This window comes from Electrona antarctica (assembly GCF_951216825.1).
Source record: "Electrona antarctica genome assembly, chromosome: 8".
Lineage (NCBI taxonomy): Eukaryota > Metazoa > Chordata > Actinopteri > Myctophiformes > Myctophidae > Electrona > Electrona antarctica.
The window spans coordinates 3,521,350-3,546,088 of NC_136789.1; the positions used below are offsets into that span (position 1 = coordinate 3,521,350).

Consider the following 24,739-nt stretch of genomic DNA (forward strand, 5'->3'; position numbering starts at 1 on the left):
AAAATAATATGAATGTGTAAATGATGTATAATTCAGTAAGAGAGGCTTATTGTCGGTATCAGCCAGGGTGCAGGAGTCTATATCCCCGTTTAAACTTTCAATCTGCTAGACCTCTGGGAGATGGAATGCTGAGGTGGAGCGCAGTACTCCCAATTCTTACCACACAACATCAAGCCATGCTTCTCATACGCTGAGTTGGCAGTGCCCAGGATTGAACCCATGACGTTTCAGTCGAAAGGCAAGTGCTCTATACTGACTGAGCTATCCGGACACCGGGTTTAAAACAGCCTAAATAACGCACAAACACACAAACAAAATTGCCAATGAAGACATGGTTGTGCATAATAAAACAAGACACAAATCCTTGTAATAACTTTAAACTTGATTTACTGTACTTTAGGCCTACTTAAAAGAAAGAAACAGATCCCAGTTGAATACATTTTGAAGAAAACCTTTGAAATGCATTTTTCAAATTTTGATGTGTAATAGTCTATTACACATACAATTTGTATTAGGCCTATATCAGGATCGCAGGGAACTATTTCATGAGTTCACACAAGATAACGAATGTGAATTTGACACAATTTAATGTGGCTGTTATTTCAAATGTGGACTCATGTTTAACACTTGAATAAGCTTATGTTATGAAAGTCATTTTCAGTAACAAATCAAATTGCAGTGACAATCTAGCAATATATAAATGATAGCTGTGCATTGACTCAACAAGCACAGTACACATTGTTATTATGACCAAGTTACCAACAGAACATGAATTGACATTTGATTTGGTTCTCAACCTGTGGACAGGGGCTCACTGGTAGGCTGTGAGGGAAAATCATAGGCAAAACACACAGATTTTAGTGATGATATATCATTCATATAAAAATACAATATGTAAAACATTACAGTATTTTTTTCTATGCAACCTTGAAAAATAAGTTTTTTATTGTGATACTAAAATAGTTCCATTGATCCAAGCCAAACACATTAAAATAAACATGCTCTAAAAATGCACGCAAATGCGTTCCAGATTTTCAAGTGGGCCTGATCCAAAGAAGGTTGGGAACCGCTGAATTAGATGACATTGGGTTGGAACTAAAATAAATGTGAAAGAAAGTTTAAAACACCTAACTACAGCCTACTAGTGCTACTAACTACTAACGCAAATTACACAAAAACATATGCCAATGGAGACAAGACAGATTATAAAACAAGACAAAAATCCCTGTAATAACTTTAAACTCGATTTACCTACTTGTTGAAAAAAGAAATAAAATAAAAAAAGGTCCCAGTTGAATACATTTTGAAGAAAACTTTTGAAATGCATTTTTCAAATTTTGTAGCACAACAAAATCAACAAAAGGTCAATGAGTATAAACACTTTTTGAGCAACTGTAATTATACAGTTTGCTATACCAGTATAAAATACTATAGTATATACTGTCTATAAAGTATAAGTAGAACAAAAATGATAGCATATACTATAGTTACGTTTTATTTCATTTACCTGTTATTTCAACAATTGTGAAATATTATACATTATACAATATACATAAAAAGATAAACAGTATACATATAATGGTTGATACAATATAGCCTAGATATTTACAGTATATACTCTTTTATAAAGTGCCTCATTTCTGATTGTAGCTGTTTTTACACAGATAATGGTCTGTGAAAATGGGGGGCAGGGGGGGGGAGTATTGTTTCTCTCTTTACTTTAAATTGTGAATATGTTTAAATTTACCGGAGACATAACTTATATTGCTATCAGTAAACCATAATCAAATTGCCTTACTGTGTTTGTCAGAAATATTTAAATGTTTTTTTGGTGCTGTGCCTAACACTTCAGCCGCATTGTTAGCACTGCTTTGGTCTTTCATTAGGCTTCATATAGCTGAAACTTAGCCCACTCTCTCTCTGTCTATCTCCCTCCCTACTTTGTAATGGTTACAAGCAAAACACCCCAAACTGTAAGACCCATTAGGTATAGGCCTATACATTTAAATTACCATGGATATATCACTGTTGTGAAATCACCAACATATTATTAGGCTAATTCAAAGGACTACTAATCAAAGAGTAGACACCAATGGCGGTCTTGTATTGAAATAATCCTCAGAAGTTGGTTTGCAGAAAGTTTGCACTTTTTCCCCCTTTGCAATGGTAAGCCAAACGGACCAATTTTAGTTAAAAAAGTTTATTCAATGACAAAATAGTTATCGAGTAATTTTCTATTGATTTGAACATCTTTTGCCTGATATTACCTATCTGCTATAGCACTGTTACTGCCTCCCAAATTAATTGAAATATATAATATTTCTATAGTGAAATGCCAAACATCTTAAAGATTATTTGACACGCACTACAGGGCTTCATGTTATGTTATTGGTATGGTTTCATTTACATGGCTACACCATACCTCACTCTACTATTATGGACAGATTTACAAATCAAATATACTCCCACTAAAATACATCTGAAGGGACATTCAAGTGCCTGTCTGTGTGATTACTGGTCTGATAATGAACTACTTATCTTAAGACACTTCAGATTTCATGCTCACGGTATACAATAATTCAAACCAGCTCCTAAAAAAACACAAGTCTTCCATGCATTTTAAATACTGTATACATTGTAGAATAGAATCCAACCAACATTTCCATGGATTTATTTTCATCTGGCACCCAAAGTATTATGTTTCCTTGACCTCAGAGCTTCACATTTGAGACCTGTGAGCATGCAGGATTGGACAGAAAGATAATACAGTGTTGGAGAAGCACTGATCAGTTGGATGTCTTGATTTGTTTGAATCTGGCTTTTTGGTCAAATTTTGACTTTTGTATCAAATACACACCCCATGAAGGCTTGAATTCATGTTTTAGTTTTTGTCACATTCCTGAGCCAATAATTTGATGAGCGGCTCAGTGGTCGATAGGAGACTCCGTAGGAGATTGTTTGAGTTACTCTGCCGGTCATCAAATAATTGGCTTAGGAATGTGACAAAAACAAAAATCATTATAAAATAAATATTTTTGGGGGTGAACTAGTTTGCCATACAACAAATAGTGATAATAGTCGATCTTCAAGCTCACAACGTGTGGAGATCTGCTATTTTCATCAAATGTTCGACTATTTTCGACAAATGTTTGCTCATTTTTGCCGAATGTCTGCCTATTATGACGTGTCCAGACGCTAGGGTTCATGTGGTTAATTTTTTTATTGACCTTAGTTGTACGCATTTATTTTGATATATATTTTTCTTTCTTTCTTTTTTACATTCATGCATTCGGTTCCATGAAATGGAGGCTACATGGATTGAGCATACCTCATTACTGCCAGTAGCTTGTGCTCATTACAAAAATACTATTGCAAGTCTCTTAACAACCTGTTACACAGTGCATATACTAAATGGACTAGTCATACTTTCATGACTAATGGTACACTACTTTACTTGATGTCTTAATACCATTTTTATAATGTATTTGTTATTCCTTAAAAGTTGTTATTGTGAATTTGCTATTTCCATTATTTGGATTCTCTTACCTCATCATTTCAAATCCAAGCAGACGCTTTTTTTTTTTTTTTTTAAGAATCCAATGGATTATTCAAATTGTATTATTTTTCTTGTTCTTCAAAACTACTTTTACTGCCACATAATTTATTAGTCTTTAATTTATTAGTTTAAAATACTTGAGTTATGAGGATTCTGTCAAGTGTAAAGATTTTACTTTTCTAAAATGCAGACTCCATATCCCTTCAGAATATTGAGATACAAAGTATTTAATATAACCATAATTTATAAAGCACTTATCAAAACAACGTTGCAAACTTATTTACATAAAAGTGAAGAGATCAAATACAGAATACAGAATAAAAATAAAATAAAATAAAATAAAATAAAATATAAAGTACCGTGAGAAATAAAACACGAGAATCAAACAATATTTTTTTTAATCACATTTTTTTTTAATGGAAAGACATTTTCATAAAAGTACATCTTAAGAAGATACTGATTTAGCAAGCCTTGTCAGGCAGGTCGTTCCAGGGCTGAGTGGCCCTGACCATAAAGGCATTGGTCAACCCACTGCTTTACTGCAGCGATTCCCAACCTGGGCTGTGAGGGTACTCCAAGTAATTGCCAAAACACTAAGATTTTTTGATCTTGTATGCTCTGATAAAGCACACAGCCCACCCTTGATCATTTCACACACCAGCGATGGGTGGGCTATGAACGCTTTCGATATTTTTACGTGGGCCCTGATCCATAAAAGTTGGCAACTATACTGATCTATTGATAAGACGATTATGATTGTATGTGACACAATGGTGTCACATACTGCACTCAAGTCAAACAAAACAAGTATGGAACCCTCACCACTCACCAATGTCAGCATTCATTCAAAGATCGTTTGTGTCTTTGTGACTCTTATAAGTGCAGTCTCTGTACTGTGGTGCTGTTTGAATCTAAATCCTGACTGAACATTTTTAAATATGTTATTTATTGATTTGGTTTTGTTGAAACGAGGCACATAAATCACTCATTTGCCTCTAATTGTGGGAAATGGGTACGCTACTGTATGTACAATCAGGATAGTGATTATAATTACAATGGAGAGACCAGTGTATTTATTTTAAAGCTATTGGTAATACTTTGATAATGTGGTATAATGTAAAGAGAATGAACAGGAACTATAGGTATGTAAAGTATACTATGTATAAAGGAGTTTGTTCTAGGGGAGGGATGGGCATGGGGTACATTTCTGTTCATCGAAAATAGATCAAAATGAAATGTTGATTATTTCTTGTCTGTGATGTAGACAATGTTTTTTTTTATTATTATAAAAGGCAAAAAAATTAAAATATTGAAATTGTGTGGGTCTGCTTTTTGGGAAGAGAATCATGATTAAATCAGTCTATTAGGCTACTGATCCGAATGTTTGGAGAGAAATATGTGACAGAGGACATTTAAATCTCTTCTGAAAATAAGTTACACAGAGGCAAGAACCATGCCACGACTCACGAGTATGGATATTCCTACTTTATGATTACTTGAGTCACATGGTATAGCATAACAGCGTTTTCTTTCATTGTTCAGTTGCAGCATCGTTTGTAGTCCTATACCGTTTGTAGTCCTAAAACGCGGAAGTGACGTTCTGTGGGTGTTCTGCTCAATGTTGGCAAATTATAGACTTTATATTAATTGTATTTGTAATATGACGCGGTTGCGTCGCCTGGCTTCAAATTAAACTTCTTTATTTAAAATTGTGTTTTCCAACATGTTAGTTGTGCTTTCAAACATGAAACATCCGACTTTATTATGCAGCGAAACATCGTGAACCGGAAATAAAGCCTAAATTGTGCTCCGAATATGGCAGATCTACAAGCTCACAGCGCGTCGCGGATGCGACGCGTTGTGGGCTTGTACATCTGTTACTTCCGACCAGCGACACTGTCTTGCGTATGAATGAAACAACTAGTGCTTCGCCTTTATCGTTTATTTTGTTATGCAGGTAAGACGTTATGTACCGAACTCGATCCCTCCTGGCCTCCTCCATTCATTGATAATCGTTAGAAAAAGATTAGATGCTTTGCAGAGAAAGTCCATGTTTTGTTGAGCTTTCATATCGATATCGACTCGCATGTAGCATGCATTCTCCCTCTGTTCGGAGTCGGACGTGTTTAGCTGGTTGCAGCACCTATTGTCAAAGACAACTGCCTTGACATTTGATGCCACAATAACAAGTTCATCTTTGATGTTCTAAAAAAGGTTTGTATGAACTTCGTACTATGAAGAAAACTCGATATCTGTTGTTCTGTGACCGGCTTAAATGCATGTGCATATTTGCAATAGTAACGAAATGTTGGCTAATTTTATATAAAGTTTTGGCATTCTGAATTAAAGTGAAATATTCACAGCAAACTGTGGACAAATTACCTTGACGTTTAAAATGTAGTTTACGCAGTAGTCACCTAACCGGTCATACGGAATCAGTGCATTTTACAACATGGATAACGTAACGTTACATACTCGACTTTACTTCATTGGACTGAGGATGTTGCATTAGGCCAGCCTGGCCAGGGCAATGTTTAGGTCACGTCGCCCTCTCAAGGTGCGTTCAAAGATCAGCTTCGCTTCTTGAGTGAATAGCCATTTAATAACCATTTGACAGTTAGTGATTGCGAACGAAGAGATTGCGAACGAAGTGAGCACTAACCATAGAAGATGGCCAAAACTGTCTGTCTGTCTGTGTCGGTCTGTGTGTCACGCTGTAACACCACCCGCCCGCCACCAGAGGGCAACTACAAACTGACATTGGAAAGTGAGCACTAACTATAGAAGATGGCCAAAACTGTGTGTCTGTCTGTCAGTCTGTGTGTCACGCTGTAACACCACCCGCCCGCCACCAGAGCAACTACGAACTGAAATTGGAAGTGTGTGTGTGTGTGTGTGTGTGTGTGTGTGTGTGTGTGTGTGTGTGTGTGTGTGTGTGTGTGTGTGTGTGTGTGTGTGTGTGTGTGTGTGTGTGTGTGTGTGTGTGTGTGTGTGTGTGTGTGTGTGTGTGTGTGTGTGTGTGTGTGTGTTAGTTACAGAGAGCTAATTATGAACGAAGTGAGCACTAACTATAGAAGCTGACCAAAACTGTCTGTGTGTCAGTCTGTGTGTGTGTCACGCCCGCCACCAGAGGGCAACTGAAATTGGAACATACAGAGGTGTGTGTGTGTGTGTCAGACTGCCACAACAGCTTTGTTCGCTTCTCTACACATCTTACTTGTAGTTTAATAGGATAGTGTGTGTGTGTGTGTGTGGCCTGTAATGGAAAATATGAAATTGTGCATTCAAACATAATTGTTTGAATCTGCACTCACACTACTAATTCTTAAAACTGATAACTGATAATTCTTAAAACTGATAAAAATCTTGATTGTCTAGTCTAGCTGGGTGTGGTCTACACTGTAAGTAATAGGCCTCTCTCGTCGTAATTAACCATTTACGCACATCAATAGGCTTTTGTTATGACCAAAGTGTTGGTGTGAGATTGCTACCATCATCGCAGTTTCTTCAAACCCACCCAACGGTTCTAGACTTGGACCACTTTTAGATTTATCCCATTGTCTGATGTAGAGGCTAACTGTCTGGTCATGTGACCAACAGTTACTCCTCCTTTTCTGAGTGAGACTGTATAAAATTCACACACATGTATTGTTCTGGAGTTCAGTCATCTGACATGCTGGAAGATGGTTGTGCTCTAGAGATCTCTATTAAATTGAACTGAATGCCTCATCACATCTTGTCCTCACCTTATATTTTAGTCTAAGTATTCTTGTGTTAGTATAATTTCTTCCACTACAGGCCTCAGACTGTAGATGTTTCAGTCTTAATCTTTGGAACCTTTGTTGCAGCCAGGAGCTTTAGCTAGCTGATTCAAGAAGAGCGAACATTGCCAACTTCTCAGACATTATGGCCCCACATCCAGTGATCCAGGCCATGATCGACCTTTCTGCAGGAGCTATAGGTAAATACCAGAGTCCACAAAACATTCTGGTGCTTTGACTTACTTGTAAATTACTTATCAGCAGTGGTTGGCAACAATAGCCAACAAGTGTGCAATATTGAGAGACCTTTGTCTGACCTCACGATATATTTTTGCTGACTTCAGTTTTTTATTCACCCGGTCTCTTTGTGCTGCCATGGATTGTATGCACTGCTCCATGGCGCACAAACTGCACAAGCCTGATCAGTCTGATCCTTATCTGTCTTGACACATTCAATGTGTGAGTCTGCTGTCAATGAATGGTCATCATCATACATACATGCTCAGCTCTCCTGTGATGCTTATGATAGCCATAGAAATGTATGTTCAGTAGAACACATTGTTCTCTTAACTGGGTCTGTCTTTCTCTGTTTCCTTCTGTTATTTGTCCTAGGAGGTGCAGCATGTGTCATGAGTGGGCAACCATTAGACACTGCCAAAGTAAAAATGCAGACATTTCCTACTATGTATCGGGGCTTTGTCCACTGTTTTACATCTACCTACAGACAAGTGGGTCTACGTGGCCTCTACCAAGGCACCACCCCAGCTTTAATGGCCAACGTCGCAGAGAACTCTGTGCTCTTCATGAGCTATGGCTTCTGCCAGCAGGTTATTCGTCTCATTGCTGGACTAAACAACGACGTAGTACTCAGGTAGGGAGAATCCCAGGATGGTTGTCTGGTTTACATGCAAAGAAAACTGGAGACTGAGAGTTGCTCTAAAGGTGGCCTTACACTAGCCGATAATCGGGCATTTTTGACGCTCGGGGGGTGCCCGACCGCTCAAAGTGCGATCGGGATCGGCCCGATCAACATCAAGAATGTTTGATATTTGCTCTGCCCCGCTCCGATTATCCTGTAGTGTGTGGTGCTATCAGATTTCAGATTGAAAAAAATCGGCTAGTGTAAGGCCACCTTTAGAATGGTGTTTTTGTGATTTGTCTGAAAGAGTTTGTCTCTTCTGTCTGTCTTTCAGTGACATGCAAAAAGCCTGTGCTGGTTCAGTGGCATCCATCTTCTCCTCTTTTGTATTATGCCCCACTGAGCTTGTGAAGTGCCGTCTCCAAGCTATGTATGAAATGGAAGCTTCCGGCAAGATCGCCAAAAGTGGCCAAAAGTGTGTATTTGTTTTTGTTTACTTTAACATTGTTATGCCACTATTTTTAATTTATTTGAGCAAGTAACAAAAACTGAACTGTAGAATTCTGAGCTATAAAGGCAGAAGTTCAACAAAAGCCTCAAAATGTAGTCCCTTTTTATTTTTATGCAGTGGCGGGAATGGGCTATCATAGTTACCAGCCAGATAAACAAAATGTACAAATAGAATTATTTTGATATTCATAAGAATTCTGCTGTTTGTGATCAATTTGTTTCATAGACCTCATAGCCTACATGTTTGATCATACATGATTACTATAGTAAAATATTCCCATGAGATTCAGCATGCAAATGTAGTCACTGTAGACTAGCTTAAATGAAAGCTTAAGTTAGAATTCATCAAAAAAACAAATCTGTATTTTCAACAGAAAAACTAAACAAAAATGTCCAGTCATTTGACAAAGTATATCAGCCTCAAGCTAAACTTGTTCTGCTCTGGTTGAAGCACAGTGTGGTCGGTGGTGAAGACAGTGATGAGGAATGATGGACCACTGGGCTTCTTCCAGGGCTTGACCACCACCATTGCCAGAGAGGTTCCTGGTTACTTTTGCTTCTTCGGCGCCTATGAACTCTGTCGCACCACATTTGCAGACCACTGGAAATGTGACAAGGATGAAATAGGTACAGTTCTTGAACTTCTGTCAAATAACTACTTGTGCTAGTCTACACACTGGAGAGCCTTCTTTTCCCATTAGTATCTGTTTTGTACATACATTTTGTTGTTAACGTTTTTTTTAAAGCTCTAAATTCTTATATTAATCATTGCTATATAGTTTTATTACATGGGTCTCCCTGTCTCTCTAGAAGCGCATCACCTATGTAGATGCACTGCGGCGCAACAGCTTAGCTAACAGTGTATAGCTCAAGTCAAGACACTGATGCTAGATAGGAGAGTGTGGAGGACAGTGATTCAAGAGTCCTGAGTTGGTGTTGGCTAGACCAGGGGTTCTCAACGTTTTTGGCCGGGGACCCCCGGAAATGCTTTGGCAATGTCTCGGGACCCCCGCCCCGCCCCCCAATATAAATTGACTGCTACAATAACCTTAAACCATTTTGGGCGGGAACCCCTTTTGGTGTTTTAAGCATTGTTATAATTTAGCTATTGAAAAATAGCAGATCTACAAGCTCATAGCGCGCCACCGAGTGGCGCGCTACGAGCTTGTAGGTCTGCTATTTTTCAACTATGTTTTTAATAATTTGGGGACCCCCTAAAATAATTTGGCGACCCCCCCGAGGGGTTGAGAACCCCTGGGCTAGACTGCACTCTCGCATCGCATGTTTCATTACTTCCAATTGTTTATCCTGCGTCCCGTTACTCCCGTATGAGTTCTCTCTTCTGATTTAGTATCCTGACCGGAACATTTATTTTCTGTATACTAAAGAGCTGGAAAGATGGGGAGAGTTATATCACCTATACCTAGTTATATATCAATGATTACTATGATATAGACCTATTTAACTTATTTTAACAAAAGAATATCACTTACACCCCCTTTAATGGTGGTACTAGTCTTGAGGGTGTAGGTAGGCAGGGCAACTACCAAAATCATTGCTATAACCGCAATAAAGGTGTGTTTGCTGTGATTTTGCTGACAAAGTAACTTTGACATTAAATAGAGCAAGTTATAAGCAGAGGATAATTATATCATAATCCTGTTCCTGGATTATTGTTTTCATTAACCCATGAACATACTTTGTGTTTTGATTGCTCATGTCAAACTTAGTGATATATATAATGCAGCATTCAATTCACTTATTTTTATAGGCTTGAACGAGTATGTGTGTTATTATAAACGTAGTGTATTTTAAACTGTGTGTGTGTGTGTGTGTGTGTGTGTGTGTGCGTGTGCGTGTGCGTGTGCGTGTGCGTGTGCGTGTGCGTGTGCGTGTGTGTGTGTGTGTGTGTGTGTGTGCGGTACAAATGTAACAGGTGTGGCACCGATTGTGTTCAGTGGGGGTTTTGGAGGGGCATGTCTTTGGCTGGTGGTCTACCCTATGGACTGTGTCAAGTCTCGGATACAAGTAATGTCCATGACAGGCAAACAGGCGGGATTCTTCAAAACATTCATGACCATCGCACGCACTGAAGGTAGGAAGAATAACTAACTTGTTTTGTGTTAACATCCACCAAGGTTTTCATTTGCAATAACATTGTTCTAATCTTAAGTTATTTAAAAAGCAAATGGTTACAAGTAGGGCTGTCCCGATACACTTTTTTCGTTTCCGATCCCGATCAGTTTCTGTGTTAGCTGATACCGAATACCGATACCAGTGTCGTAATCTCATGTTGTGTTTATAGCTATCTAGCTACTGTATATATCTCGTGTTGTGTTTATAGCAGACTCCTCACTCAAATGTGCACTTGCAGTTTGGGCAACTCCAAAGCAAACTCCACATGTCCCAACATTTGATTTACCTGCTATAGTGTCAAACCCTTACCCCTATGTCGGATCGGTGGTTAGACTGGCATATTCACCGATATGACAAATAAGGGCCGATCCGATACTTTTCCCGATACCGATACAGTATCGGGACATCTCTAGTTACAAGTGACAAGCCTAGTAGTACCGTGCAGATTTTTCCTCCTTCAAATAGTAGCCACATCTCAGTTTGTAAACTACCCTGCCTCTGTTGTTTCCATGTTTAGGAGTGAGGGCACTCTACTCCGGCCTTACCCCCACCATGATTCGCACCTTCCCAGCCAACGGAGCATTGTTCCTTGGTTATGAAGTCAGCCGGAAGTTCATGATGAAACAGTTTGACTAAGTGGTTTCTCCTTCACAACAGCCTGTATACATAAAATACCGTAGAGAAGGAGTGCTGCTCTGCCAATGGTTAACATTTTAAGTCAAAGTGAAGTTTTGTAGCCATTGATGGGACCTGAGCAGTATTCTGCTTGTAGAAGTTTTATGTGTGCTGGCCTGGGTATCTTACATGTCATACTGTTGTTAGATCTATTTAACATTGCTACACTCCATTTCTTTTGAGTCTGTAGAATCAAGACCCTATCTTGCGTGCCTTAACACTTTTGGATTTTTTTTACTATTTTGAAAAACATTTTAAAATAGTGAGAATAGCCGATCTACATTGACAGACACGTTGTGAGTAGAGCTATTTGAACTATTTCAAAATATTAAAAACTAGAAAAAGTGCCCCTCGGGGCACAGGTCTCCACCAGGGCAGGTCAGGTTGTGGCCTCCTGGTGGCGCTATAATAGGCCAATGTGAAAAGGGTGCCATTTCTTCATACGCCTTTGATGGCAATTGGATGATTTGAGTTTTGGGTAAAAAATGTGAAAAGCTGCCTCATGGTGGTGCTATAACAGGCCGTTCTGGAAGATGTGGGGCAGAGGTTCATCGTTGGCATCCAGGGAGTGTGTGTGCAGAGTTTGGCATCGACCGGGTTAACGGTGCCGGAGATTAGCTGGTAACGGACGGACGGAAGGACGGACACACACACACACACACACACACACGGACGGAGTGCAAAACATACTCTCTCCCCATGCCTTCGGCCTGGTGGAGACAAAAATGCCTAAAAAGTTCAGGAATAATGGTTAAGGCAGCATGCAAGATGGGGCCCTGTGTTTACATCTTTTAAATGAAAACTTATATTTATTCATATTTTCATATTATATTAGGTTTATATGTTTGGACAAGCCATGTACATACATGGCATTCTCTTAAACAGCATTAGTCTCATTTAAGTATTGTGAACACTCCTGATTCCAATGTTTCTCTGTCTACCTCAGTTGATTAATACTGTGATTCTCCTCGGATATGAACTGCATTGGAATTATGTATGCAATTATGTATGTGTGTGCTGGTAAACTTCACTTGCTCTTTATAAAGAAAAGCACTCCTTGATTGGAATACCAGACGAGTCGCCCATTTACCAAATCGCCCCGGGCGTACAGCCGGCGGAACTGCGCGGCTTGGTATTCCTAAAGTAACCTAAGTAAATTATGCTTAAACGGTTAAACCTAACCGTATTCCTAACCTTAACCTCAGTAAAACTATGCCTAAACCTAACCCTATACCTAAACTTAACCCCAGTAAAACTATGCCTAACCTTAAAATTATTTCTAACCTTATTCACAGTAATACAAGAACCGCCCGCGGCACCGAGCGGTCGGTGGAAAAAAATCAAGGGCGAGATGGATTATGGGCGACCGTACCTGATACTCTTGTTTGTTAGGGTCGTTGACTCGTTTCAGAAAGAAAGACTTATTCCTCTGTGATGGCTAACAAGTAAGCAGCTTTGATCATCACCATCAGACATGAGTGTTGTTTTGGTGATGGAATAGTGCACAAATCAGAGCTTGATGCAAATATTAGTTTTGTGTTTTCTTTTTTACTATAATAGACAAATACTGTTGAGGCACAATTTATTACATTTGTTAAAACGTGGTTAAATATAAATATAGGTATTATAACATAATGTGCATATAACAAAAAATAATTGTAATTTGTAATGTTTGTCAAATATTTTACTATGTTTTTAATTTACAACGTAAAAGTAATGCAAGGCACTACAAACCTGCCTCCTTTAAACATAAGCAGCTCTTGCCTTTTGGGGCATTGCTCATCTTTGGTGACTGTGTCCATACTATGATTTTATAATATCAACATGATTATTTGCTCCTGCGACTACAAAGTTATCCTTTTGGTACTATATACAGTAGGCCTAATACGTGCCAAAATGGTACAAATGTTTTTCCTCAGAATATTATGAATGACTGAGACCGTGTTTCTGTATTGCCAAGCTAGCACAGCAGGCTACTTCTTTTATTTATGTTTTATTTTTTATATAACATTGTCTGCATGAAGTTGACATTTACTAACTGTCAAACTTGCAGGCTTCATTTCAATGCTTAACATGAAGACTTCATTCAAGTACTGAAGAGTGAAGACAAATGTGTTTTTCTATTAAAAACAAATCTTAACTAGCTCAAATTACATCAATATATTTGGATATATGTATCCTTATGCAGGACTAGATGTGATTATATAGATGGTATAATCTGCATTAAAATGTGCCATTGAAGAATAACCTGTTATGCTTTTGTCATTGGATGGAAACAATTTGATCTATTGCATTGTAGTGCAGTGGACATGCTTTTTTGTGTACTTAATGTTTTTAAATAATGAAACACACAGTGCTATAGTAAGCTTAATTAGTTTAATGCAATATGTTGTATGTGTTCAATTCTCAATATAGCAATACTATGTATAGTTGTATACATTAAGAAATTCCACAGTATAGGCTATAGCTTAAAGGACAATAAGTATAAAATACATTGTACAAGACTCATTTTGCATTGGTTTTCTATGTTTACAGTGTTAAAATAATTTAGCTTTAGCATTCAATATAGACCCCCCCCCCCCCCCGCCCCATAGCAACTGATCACATTCACACGGCAGCCATTAGCTCCTACAGCATACTTCATCATACAGGTCTGACATCAGAGCAAAATGGTAATAATGTCCATCATTTGGAAGATTTGTGATGATGTAAGTCATGCACATTTACCCCGGCTTTTATCTTTCTAACCACAAAGGACACCAGTCCAGGAGTCTTCATTCAGGATTTACAGAGGCTGTAACAAAAACACCAGATATCATTGTCCCAAATTAGAAAATATGATAAAACTCTGGGAATCAAAACTTCTGGTTGTATAGTTAGATGTGGAAAATACTGACATGTTATATACTGTATTTAATTCACTAATTTTCACGATAATAAACTGGATTGATTCTGGTTTTCTTGAATCTGCTTACCCCCTTACTGCGGCAGGTTCCACACAGGCAACCAAAGAAGCCATTGATCATCTGAATGGCACACAGCACCAGTTGCACACCGCTTGCCACCAGCAGGGTAGAGAATAAACCAGTGTTGAATTGTACCACATTCTTGGGCTCCCTGCATGTTCCCCACCATGTATGATCTGTCAGATAGCTACTACCCCTACAAAAAGTGGAATACAGTATATGAGACAACGCTGTGCAAACATATGCATTTGTTTTCACAACAACAAATTGATAGTTTTCATGGATGTCATTTGCAAGTCACTTGTTTGTCACCTGCTGTCTTTAAAAGGTGTTGTCCAAATCAAGATAGTTTTACAGAGTGGTCCATTCTGCAGTCCAAGCACTGCCACAACAAAACTGTAGAGGGCGCCAGCCACCCCAACTGCAGAAAATGCAATGGAGAGGAACATCTGCAGAAGTAAATTAAAAAATAATATTTATTAGCATATGATAGGAAATAATTGGAGGAAATGTTTTCTATCAAATATTGGAGCTTGTGTGGCATTCCAGATTCCAGTGCTCAATGGTGGAAGTAATTACCACATTCCATTCCATGTGTATATTCATAGTCATTGTTTGTGGCAGGGTTCGCTATTTACTAAATTCATACAAGCAGCAAGTTAGCAAGAAGCTCCAGAAGACATGGCATAAAATGTTGCGACTGTAGGTCGCATTTACTATGAAAACCTGCATCTCCCGTCCGTCCGTCCGTCCGTCCGTTAGTCACCCATGCCTCCATATATGGTCACTCCTCGGGACATCACGTCTCCATATATGGTCATGCCTCGTGACATCACGCCTACATATATGGTCATGCCTCGTGACGTCTTGTGACATCACGTGACATGATGGAGACCCTAGATCTCCATATCTGCATACTGTATATGGAGCCGGCCAGCAACTCTACACCCGTCCTTCCTGTTCTGACATTCCATCATCAAACCCTGTACACTCAAGACATGCTCCATATATGGCCAGTACAGAATTAATTTCATATGTTGATCTGATCCCCCATGCCAAAGTGGAAAGCTCCAACGCTCGCCCAGCAGTCTGCCGTCACCCAGGCGGGTGCGCACACGCGACCTCGCCCTTTAGGGTGTCTTACTGGTATATAATATATACAAATATAAGTATATTTGTTGCTATGAAAAGCTCACCCCACAACGGTTTCCACAGCACCCCTGTTTTCCTGTCAAATGGATGTAAAGTGCTGGCACCAACACCTAAGGAGGGAGAAATTAACAGTTTGAGAACACAATACACAATCTGTGCAAAGCATTGTCTAAATTAGACTGAAATCATTGATTAATATTTCAATCTGTAATTCTGCCCATTCATGTTGAATTCCACCAAAAATAAGGATAGTATTTTAGATCAAGGTTCTCAATGGGTCCTTGAGGGGGTTGTAGGCGGTTCCCAACTAAATGATCAAAAGTGAGTGTTATGATTTGTCCATGCCTCCATGGCCTTCTAATGAAGTCTATGATACGAGACACAGTAACGTCACGTCACGTCACGTCACGTCATATGCCATCTAATGATCTTAGATGGCACTTTGTGAACTTCGCGGCGCGTGATATTGTCTCTGTGTCATCTTGTTCTTCCGGCCCGTCGCTTTACCAAAGGAATACTTCAACTGAATTGTCACACATCACCCAGACTGTTAGGTGCAGACCGAGGGCCTTCTAGATCACAACACATGAGTGTACACATGGAACCAACCAACTCACTTCCTACCTTCAAATCTGGAAACCCACCTGTTCAGAATCGCATTTCCAAGCTTATGTGTTTTTAAACTTATATGCACTGTTTCATTGGTTTTACTCTTTTAATAGTTTTTTTTCTAATAAAGTTGTCGTTTTCCTTGTTCCACCCCTGGCCCCCACACATGTAAAGCGTATTTGAGTGTCATGAAAAGCGCTATATAAGTCCCAGATATTATTATTATTATTATTATTATTATTAACTCTTACTGATCCATTTAGTTCCATGTGTATACTCAGAGGTAGATTTTAGTGTAGATTGGGACCCCGATTTACACTGTAAAATCAAATTGGGTCATTGCATATGAAACTGGGGTCCTTGAAATGAATCACATTTTTTATGGATGTTTTGATAGAAGACCTTTCCGCAGCCATCGTCGGACACAGCTCATGACAGAGTCATGCATTATGTGCAATACAATGATGCTACTAAAGTCATGTATAATGAAATCCATCACGGCTCTAATTAGATGACTCTTCCACAGTATGCAAGCTTGAGATTCTTAACCATTTCATCGTGCACATATTTTGTGGCTTTGGCAAATCATGTCTATCATTATTATGTTATACAGAAAAAAACACCAACTAAATAAACTTACTTTATATTGTGGCCTACTCCTGTGAAAATACCAAATAATAACACATACTAAATTATATGATGAAGGCTGTGGTTCTCAAAGTGTATACTCAGAGAGCGTACAAATGGGTCCATTTGGTCCCATTTGTACGGTCTCAGAGTTATGGGGGTCCTTGAAATAAAAAAAAAGTAATGTAATAAGGTATACAGTACTTACCATTAAGCCGCCTCCAACCAGCCCTCCCATGTATTTGACCTCTTCAGTAATGTGTCCATCTTTAACATATTTGACATCCCAGCCGGGGAAAAACAGCAATATGTTGCAGAGGATGGAGATGACTGCAAGTGGGAACAGGCTCCCTCCAACGCAACGTGCGCATCTTCCAGTGCACATTGTCACTTGCTTTAACTAAAATACTCTGATCTGTGCACTTCAGCGTGCTTTTCTGATCAGGGAGATCCTTGACTGTGTTTGGCTGATGTTTCCTGTAAGTTAGACGAACAAATGCTGTTGAAAAATAGCCTTTTCCCCCGTCTCTCAACTAAGACTAATTCAGAGGAATGGAGATATATACTAAAAGGGTGGGGTGGGTGCTTTTGTGTGGGAGGTGTATCTCAAGTCATAAGGCTGGGATGGGCTGCTGCAGAAAGTAACATGGCCTCTTCTTTGTTGTATTGAGAGAAAACAATTTGTTCTGTGGTAAATAGAGGTGTCTTCTGACTCAGACAGTGTAATCGTATTAAATGTAATGATAGTGACTACGGTGAGTGTATTTTAAAACAGGAAGAGGATTTCCGGTAAGCTCAACAGTAGGCTACAACACTATACTGTAGCCCCATGTGTTCACTGTTATATTTACACAGCCACACCAGGACCAGGGTTGGACTTTAGACCAATCTCAGCACTGTTTGACTTCAACTGTAAAACATTAATACATGGCAACGTTTGTTGATGGTTAAACATGAGTCACTGTTACTGTATTTAAACAGTCTCATTATTTAGTGAATGTGATAACATGACCAACATTAACATGACCAATACATGTATAAGTGGTAAGCAGGCATGGTAAATGGTGCATTTTATAGCACCTTTATCCAAGGCGCTTTACATAGATTGTGCATTACATTCACCCATTCACACACACACATTCATACACCGATGGCGGCGGAAACCATGCAAGGCACCAACCAGCACATCAGGAGCAATAGGGGTTCAGTGTCTTGCCCAAGGACACTTCGACACTAACTCTGGGGGAGCCCGGGTTCGAACTGGCAACCTTGCGGTTACCATCCAGCCACTCTACCCCATAGCAATTGAAATAAAAATCTTTAAAGGCTGTAACTTGAGAATGCTCAAAATATTTCAAAAATTGCAGCCCACAACACATCACATTGCTTTATAATCACAAAACACTTGGTATGACTAGTAGCCTATACTGACTATGGTGCTGCTGACCATATATTTAATGACCATGGTACTAACTACTAGGTTATTAAGGTTGTGCCGGTCGAAAACAGGCGGTGGATCCTATTGGTTCACTGATCCGAGCACCTGCCCCCGTCCACCTCTTCCCCTCCCCAAGCCCCCAGAAGGGCTAAGCCCCCAGAATGGCCCTACTGGTCAGAGCTGGGACTGCAGGTGGGCCCGTGCATTTAGCACAAGGAAACCCTGTGCAGCTGGGGTTTAACATTGAGCACTTCCACATTTTGGACACAAAGTTTTGGTGTCCAAATCGAAATTCGGTGTCCAAATCGGCATTCTGGGTGGGTGGAGCTTCATTTCCATCCACCAGCCAGCTGTCTACAAACCCGGAAGAGACACCGGCAGACAGCGGAAAACGGCCGCGCCTGTCTGCCCAGGTCTGGAAACAGCTAGAGAACGAAAATAAAAGCCTGGGTATACCGAGGCTAGGGCGGAGCTACTTATCTCTATTCAGTCAGTGTGTTCACATCAGATGATTCACATCCACAAACCACATTCAACCCAGATTCGGCTCATTTCGCTCCTATATGCCACTAAAATGTGGAATGCCATACCAACAGCTCAAACAGCTGTTAAGAAATGTGAATTCCTATAGACTCCTTCAAAACCACTCTCAAAGAGCACTGACGGGCGGGCGCAGCTGCAATTCAAAACTGGCCTCTGTAAAAAAGTTAAAGTCCGTATGTTTCTATACTTTTTTCTAACTGTGTATATGATGCTTTATTTTTTGCATAGATAGAAGTGTATATTTGTATGTCTTTAAATGTTCTGGTTTTATCCTCTTGTTTTTGTATTGACCTACTTTCCTTGAACTGTAGCCTACCCATTCTGCAAACTGTCAAGATTTTCAATCAATCAATCAATCAATCAGTCAGTCAGTCAGTTTAAAGCTCACCTACTGGATCCTGTATTTTTGCACGCACCTTTTTCCGTTTCCGCTCTGCCAAACCGGATCTTCAACTTCATCTTCAGGGTGTCTCCATATACTCTTTCTTGCCTATGGTGTCTCCTAAGGTCGCCTATCGCCTATAGAGGTCTACATTTTGGGGAGCGCCTCAGCGCCACCCCCATTCCCAGCCCAGGGAAACAACAGCAGCATTCCTGATGACGATCATGGACACGTTGGAAGAGAACTCACTGACTCCTGTTAAAGAATTCCTCCTTACTTATTTGATGCCAGAGAAATGTTACGATTACTTTTTCGTCAATTTTAACTTTATGCACGGTGAGTAATGTTTTGAAAGCATTATGCATGCAGCAGTTTGTGGGGCAGGGCGATTCCAGTGTTTACGTTTACTCTGATGATCTCATATATGTCTCATATTTGGTCTTAATCTAATTATTATTAACGTTAAAAGATAAATTAGCTAATTATCCTATATAGCCTATTTATATTCATGGGAAATAACTTTCCAACCGCAGGCGACCACTGTACTAAAGTCATTGTCATGTTTTAGTGCCTTGCTTGAAGATTGTACTGAGCAAAACAGTAGGGCTGTGGATTTTACTGGAGATTGTCATAGGTGAGAAATTTCACATTGTCTACCAATAGTTACTGTACGTATATCAGGCTTAACATAGATACTGTAGGCCTACATTTCCTTGGACTTTTGAATGTAACCCACGCCACTTAAATATAAAAAATAATAAACCACTATTTGTGGTACAATGTTTTGTAGACTACTGCAAACAGCTAATTTATGCGCACACATATTGAAAAGCCTGCAGCCTAAATACTACCTGTCAATGTCTAGTCTAGACAATAAATTGTGGTTTATAGGCCTACAGAGGAGGACACATTTTGAAATCCACATACCGTACTATATCAACAACATCATGTCAGCCTGAGCCAATATCGCCCCATAATGAAATTATTTGATGTAGTCTGTTTGGTTTAAAGAATCGCTCTGAATTGTGATGTCTCCATTGCCAACCTCATATACCGATACCGGTATACATGTATTTGTCGTCTTCTCAGCACCTCTAGCTCAAGTGTTGAAGATAATAAAAGGGAGGAATGCAGATGGTCTGAGCCTGACATCTGTTCTACTGCAGCTGTATTCTGGCTCAGGACCCGTGCTGTTCCTCATGGCCAAGGACTTCCCCCTCAGGTACAATACAACTGGCAATTGTGTCACAAATCCATGCCATACGAGTAGAATGCTAAAGGAAAGCGCGTTGTGAGCTTGTAGATCTGCTATTTTCACTAGTTTGGGTCCCGGGCAAATGTCAAATTGTTTGGGGTGGGTCTTGAGCTAAAACATTTGGAAACCACTGGTGTAGGCAGGGACAAATTAGCCATTGGGCCAGTGGGGCCGTGGCCCAGGGGCCCTTGGCTCTCAGGGGCCCTTCGCCGCGCAGTACTAGGTTTGACGCCCTGAAAAGGACTCCTGGGGTCCTTCATTGGCCATTGATTTCGTTAAATTTAGGTCAAAAACATGATAAAAACACAAAAATGTTGCACGCATGCGCGCTAGGGGGCCCTGCAAACATTACCGGCCCAGGGGCCCTCGTGTGGGTTAATCCGTCCCTGGAGGCACTATTTGGCACCTTGTATCAAAAATCTTAGCTGATCATTAATGATAGTTCAGTCACCAATGTTTGTGCAGCAAACTATCTACACTACAGCATGTAGCCTATTATAATGTGTATTTATATGCACAAACAACAACCAACATAAGATTTGGTGGTGTGAAAAACACTGCACACCTGCTGAGTCCGCTGAGATTTTACATCTTCCGAGATTTTACCCACAGTTTTCATCCTATTTTAGGATTCTGTTTCAGAAGAGTTAAGTACCATATAGTTTGTGCTAAGATTTTTTTTTAATCTTATCTTAAAACAGTGCCTGGGGCGAGAGGCTCCTCATGTTGATTCTGACTGCATTGATTGGCTTCCTCATCCTGCATTACCGCGGTCACAGCCTCAAAGGTTTGCTCACACGCTCAACAATCTGTGTGTATTCAAGTCAGGTACTGTAGATTCACAACCTTTTCATGTCAAGGACACACATGGGTCACATGTCAAGGACCCTCAAATGATTTGATGTATTTGGCCACGGACCCCCATCTGAAAATAAGTCAGGAACCCCCCACGATACAAGATTTGTGTTTTAAAATGTAATTTTAAAACACATTTATAAATTAAAAATATTTATTTGAAGATAGATCTACAAGCTCACAATGTGATGTGTTGTGACTCGTGAGCTTGTAGATTTGTATTTTCAAATAGCCGAAGTATGTAGGTTTACAGCTGGAGACCCCCTGGAAACACTTCAAGGAACCCTGGGGGTCCCTGGAGGCCACTTGCAGATAATACTTGGCTCATGGTCAAGTTGTCTTTGTCTTTCACTGTTCATACTGCATACATATTTTCAAATAAAATAATAAAAGTTTCCTGCTAACAATACGTGACTCACACTACAATCTGTGCAATTTATTATTTGCCTATAAATCACCACATTTAATTTCATAAAATGAAAATAAAGGTTTTTAGTATACATTCTGTACATACTTGATTATTGGTCCACTGCTCGCTTTGATATGTACTGATGTGACTGACTGTGGTCATAAGAATTCAGTTTTTGAGCTTTGTATATGGTACACGCTATACTGAGTACTATACTGAGTGTATTGTATCCAACTTTGTAAAAATCAAGTACCTGTACAATTTACTATATCCAGCAGTTTAATACACATCACATACAAATCCACTCACGTTAGCAAACCTAGGCCCAGCCAAGGATTGCTAGTATAGAGTGAGTGGATTTAGGCTCACATGGAAGATACTTTTCACCATAGCTTTTTACAGCTACCCAACCCTGTAGTTTATGACTGTCATGTACTGTATGTCTGTATCTAAAGGAATGAGAAAGCGAAAGTATCACACACATCCAGGTTACACCACAATTGGCTGGTCAAACTAAATAGCTTTTAGCACGGAAGAGTCTTCTCTGTCAGGGTTTATATCCCAGGGTTTATGTTGCAGGAATGTCGATGATCTTGGCCTACAATGTTGCTATGCTACTGCTGGGCTCTTCAACATCCTCTACAGCTGTCATCTCTACAATGCAGGCATCCAGCATGCCAGCAGTAATTGCAAGCAAGGTACTGTAGCAACGTGAAGGATTAACTTTATAGTATGCATATTTGGAGGATACTTTATTCTCATGAGATGGGTCCTATTATAGTTTATGAACATGTATGTCTATGTATTCACGATGAGGCAACTACGTTTTACAGGACCACATTGGAAACAAGTGTGTCATTACGGTTGTATGTGTTTATCCTGGGTTTAAGTCAAATTGAATCAAATCAACTGTTATGTATTGTACTACAGACTATCCAGGCTGGGACTAACAACTGCAATGGTCATACTGGACAACTCTCCAGTCTGTCCGTGTTTCTTGTCTGGGCAGGCTCTGCAGCAAGTATCTTTGTTTCTCTACAGGTATGTTAACGATAACCCTGCTTCATTTGCACACTTGTGTGAGTGCATACAGTACGTGTTGAGTGCGTGTGAGTGCATACACACAAATAACCGAATATATATATATACGTAGATTCATGGCCACACACAAGCTGAACATTTCTACGTCTATTGTAATTTCTCATTATTACCTATTACCTCATTTCATGTAACTTAATTTTATTTCAATTTTCACTTGTTATCCTCCTATTTTAGAACACAGGGAAGTCTCTCACCACACTCGCCCATGTACTGTCAGCCTGTCTCAGCTGTATCCTGCTAGTGCAGGTCGTCTGCAGAAACAACAGCGCCTCTGTGAAACAGAAGAGTGAGTAATGGTCAATGTGACAACAACTAGTCAGAAATATAATTAAACAAGGGCAGTCTGTGAGTCAGAGAATTAAGTCCTGCTGTTGCCACCCTGAACATACTATGGTATGGTAATCCATTTTCTTAAACAATGTGTGATATTGCCCCCTAGTGATGTAACTAAGAATAGCTTCTTATTCCTTTTTTTTTTACGTTTTCCACAAGATAAACAAAACATAGGGTGTCATGTATTAAAACTATGAAGTGCAAGAAGAAATGAGGAGTGATGGGAAACATTTACACTCAGCAGGGGAATGAAAACTCTGTTAAAAAACACTACAGCAGTAATTATGGTCAGAATATAGAGCTTTAACTTGTTAACAAAAACATTGTTTTAACCGAAAACATATTCCATACCATACCTTTTTTTTATTTAAGGGAAAGAAATATAAATGAAAAGAATACACTCAAAACGTGTTTTCAGGAGAAAAGCTCTAAACCACTCGATTAAGATTACTTTGACAGAAATAATGAACTCAACAACACAATAAGCATAAACAATGTAAATTGAAAACACTGCTCTTAAAACACTTTCTTACTAAGGGTGGTCTATAGACCACTGCTTCTCAAAGATGAGTCTGGGGACCATCAGGGTTCCTTGAGGGGTATAGGGGTGCCCAGCTAAATGATTCAGTTAGGGACCAAATGCACCCTTGACAGCGATCGACCCCTATAGGGGCTTTCGGTTTCATTACCGTTCACAGCCATCAACCCCTTTTGGCTTTATTCGTTTTTTGTTTTGTTTTTTAAGAGTTGATCTATTACTAACCCCCATGAAGTCTGCATCCAGCTAGAATACAAGCTCAAATTCTACCGGCAGAAGCTAACTCCATAGAGATAAATAGGCTGGCTGTTTAAGGGTCTGAAACTCAAAAGGAACCAATAGGGAGGAGATGCAGATCATTTGGACTGGACTCTGAACTGGTTTTGTGAGTTTACTTTGAACTGGATCATCTACACTACAGTATATTAGAATTCCTCACACTTGCACAATATATGCAAAGGGCTGTTCATCTGCTCTGTGGGTTCATATGTATGATGTATAGAACATATCAGATACAGGTGATGGTATTCCTGCTGGGCATTTCTGCCCAGCAGGAATACCATGGGCATTTCAGTATTTGTATTTGATTGTCCTGCAGTGTGTCACAAGTATTCTATTGACACATTTTTATTTAGTTATACTCTCATATTGTCCTTTTTTATTTTAATGTCAGTAAAGCAAAACAAGTATCACAATGTTTATTGAACAGTACTGTGAATGTTTATGATCTTTTTTGTGGTTTTGATACATTTCTAATACACATATGGTACCACAATGGAAACAAGTCTCCTTTTGTGTTTTACTGTACTTCCGTCATTCCGTGTAGCTTACATTCACATAATAAAGTATTCAATGAATCAAAACATAACATGTTGGCCCGGGCGGCTGGCATAGCTGTCTGGGCACCTTGGCTGATCCAGTCTGAAAGTGTACTACGGGTTCAACTGCCGATCCTGATGGCCTTAACTGCGCGTAACACCCCCATCTCTCTCCCCATTTCCTGTCAGCCTACTTTCATCTATCCCTCTATAAAA

The 24,739-nt window shown here is 39.5% G+C and overlaps 3 protein-coding genes across 8 annotated transcripts; 2 read left to right on the forward strand and 1 right to left on the reverse strand.

Moving 5' to 3' along the window:
* The first annotated feature begins 5,408 nt into the window (after positions 1-5,408).
* slc25a15b (solute carrier family 25 member 15b) lies at positions 5,409-14,060 on the forward strand. 3 transcript variants are annotated; one of them, XM_079508209.1, is made up of 7 exons: positions 5,409-5,513; positions 7,405-7,517; positions 7,930-8,188; positions 8,511-8,651; positions 9,138-9,313; positions 10,623-10,781; positions 11,340-14,060. In XM_079508209.1, the coding sequence occupies exons 2-7, from the start codon at positions 7,463-7,465 to the stop codon at positions 11,456-11,458; spliced, it is 909 nt and encodes a 302-aa protein (XP_079364335.1). In that variant the 5' UTR covers positions 5,409-5,513; positions 7,405-7,462; the 3' UTR covers positions 11,459-14,060. The 3 variants fall into 3 exon arrangements, with proteins under 3 accessions (XP_079364335.1, XP_079364333.1, XP_079364334.1); XM_079508207.1 differs by having other exon boundaries at positions 5,453-5,770; XM_079508208.1 differs by having other exon boundaries at positions 5,453-5,770; positions 7,409-7,517.
* A 115-nt stretch (positions 14,061-14,175) lies between these two features.
* On the reverse strand, positions 14,176-17,360 carry tm4sf21a (transmembrane 4 L six family member 21a). The gene is made up of 5 exons (XM_079507262.1): positions 17,060-17,360; positions 15,660-15,725; positions 14,776-14,912; positions 14,473-14,659; positions 14,176-14,291 (listed from the first exon to the last, which is right to left on the reverse strand). The coding sequence occupies exons 1-5, from the start codon at positions 17,234-17,236 to the stop codon at positions 14,283-14,285; spliced, it is 576 nt and encodes a 191-aa protein (XP_079363388.1). The 5' UTR covers positions 17,237-17,360; the 3' UTR covers positions 14,176-14,282.
* Positions 17,361-19,262: 1,902 nt separating this feature from the next.
* On the forward strand, positions 19,263-24,480 carry LOC306927916 (mannose-P-dolichol utilization defect 1 protein-like). 4 transcript variants are annotated; one of them, XR_013790609.1, is made up of 8 exons: positions 19,263-19,550; positions 19,783-19,848; positions 20,304-20,436; positions 21,171-21,256; positions 22,313-22,431; positions 22,664-22,774; positions 23,009-24,223; positions 24,257-24,480. XR_013790609.1 is itself a non-coding variant. In XM_079507800.1 (7 exons), exons 1-7 carry the CDS (start codon positions 19,430-19,432, stop codon positions 23,126-23,128), a joined length of 756 nt encoding a protein of 251 aa, XP_079363926.1. In that variant the 5' UTR covers positions 19,263-19,429; the 3' UTR covers positions 23,129-24,480. The 4 variants fall into 4 exon arrangements, 2 of the variants coding, with proteins under 2 accessions (XP_079363926.1, XP_079363927.1); XR_013790610.1 differs by having other exon boundaries at positions 24,260-24,480; XM_079507800.1 differs by having other exon boundaries at positions 23,009-24,480.
* The last annotated feature ends 259 nt before the right edge of the window (positions 24,481-24,739 follow it).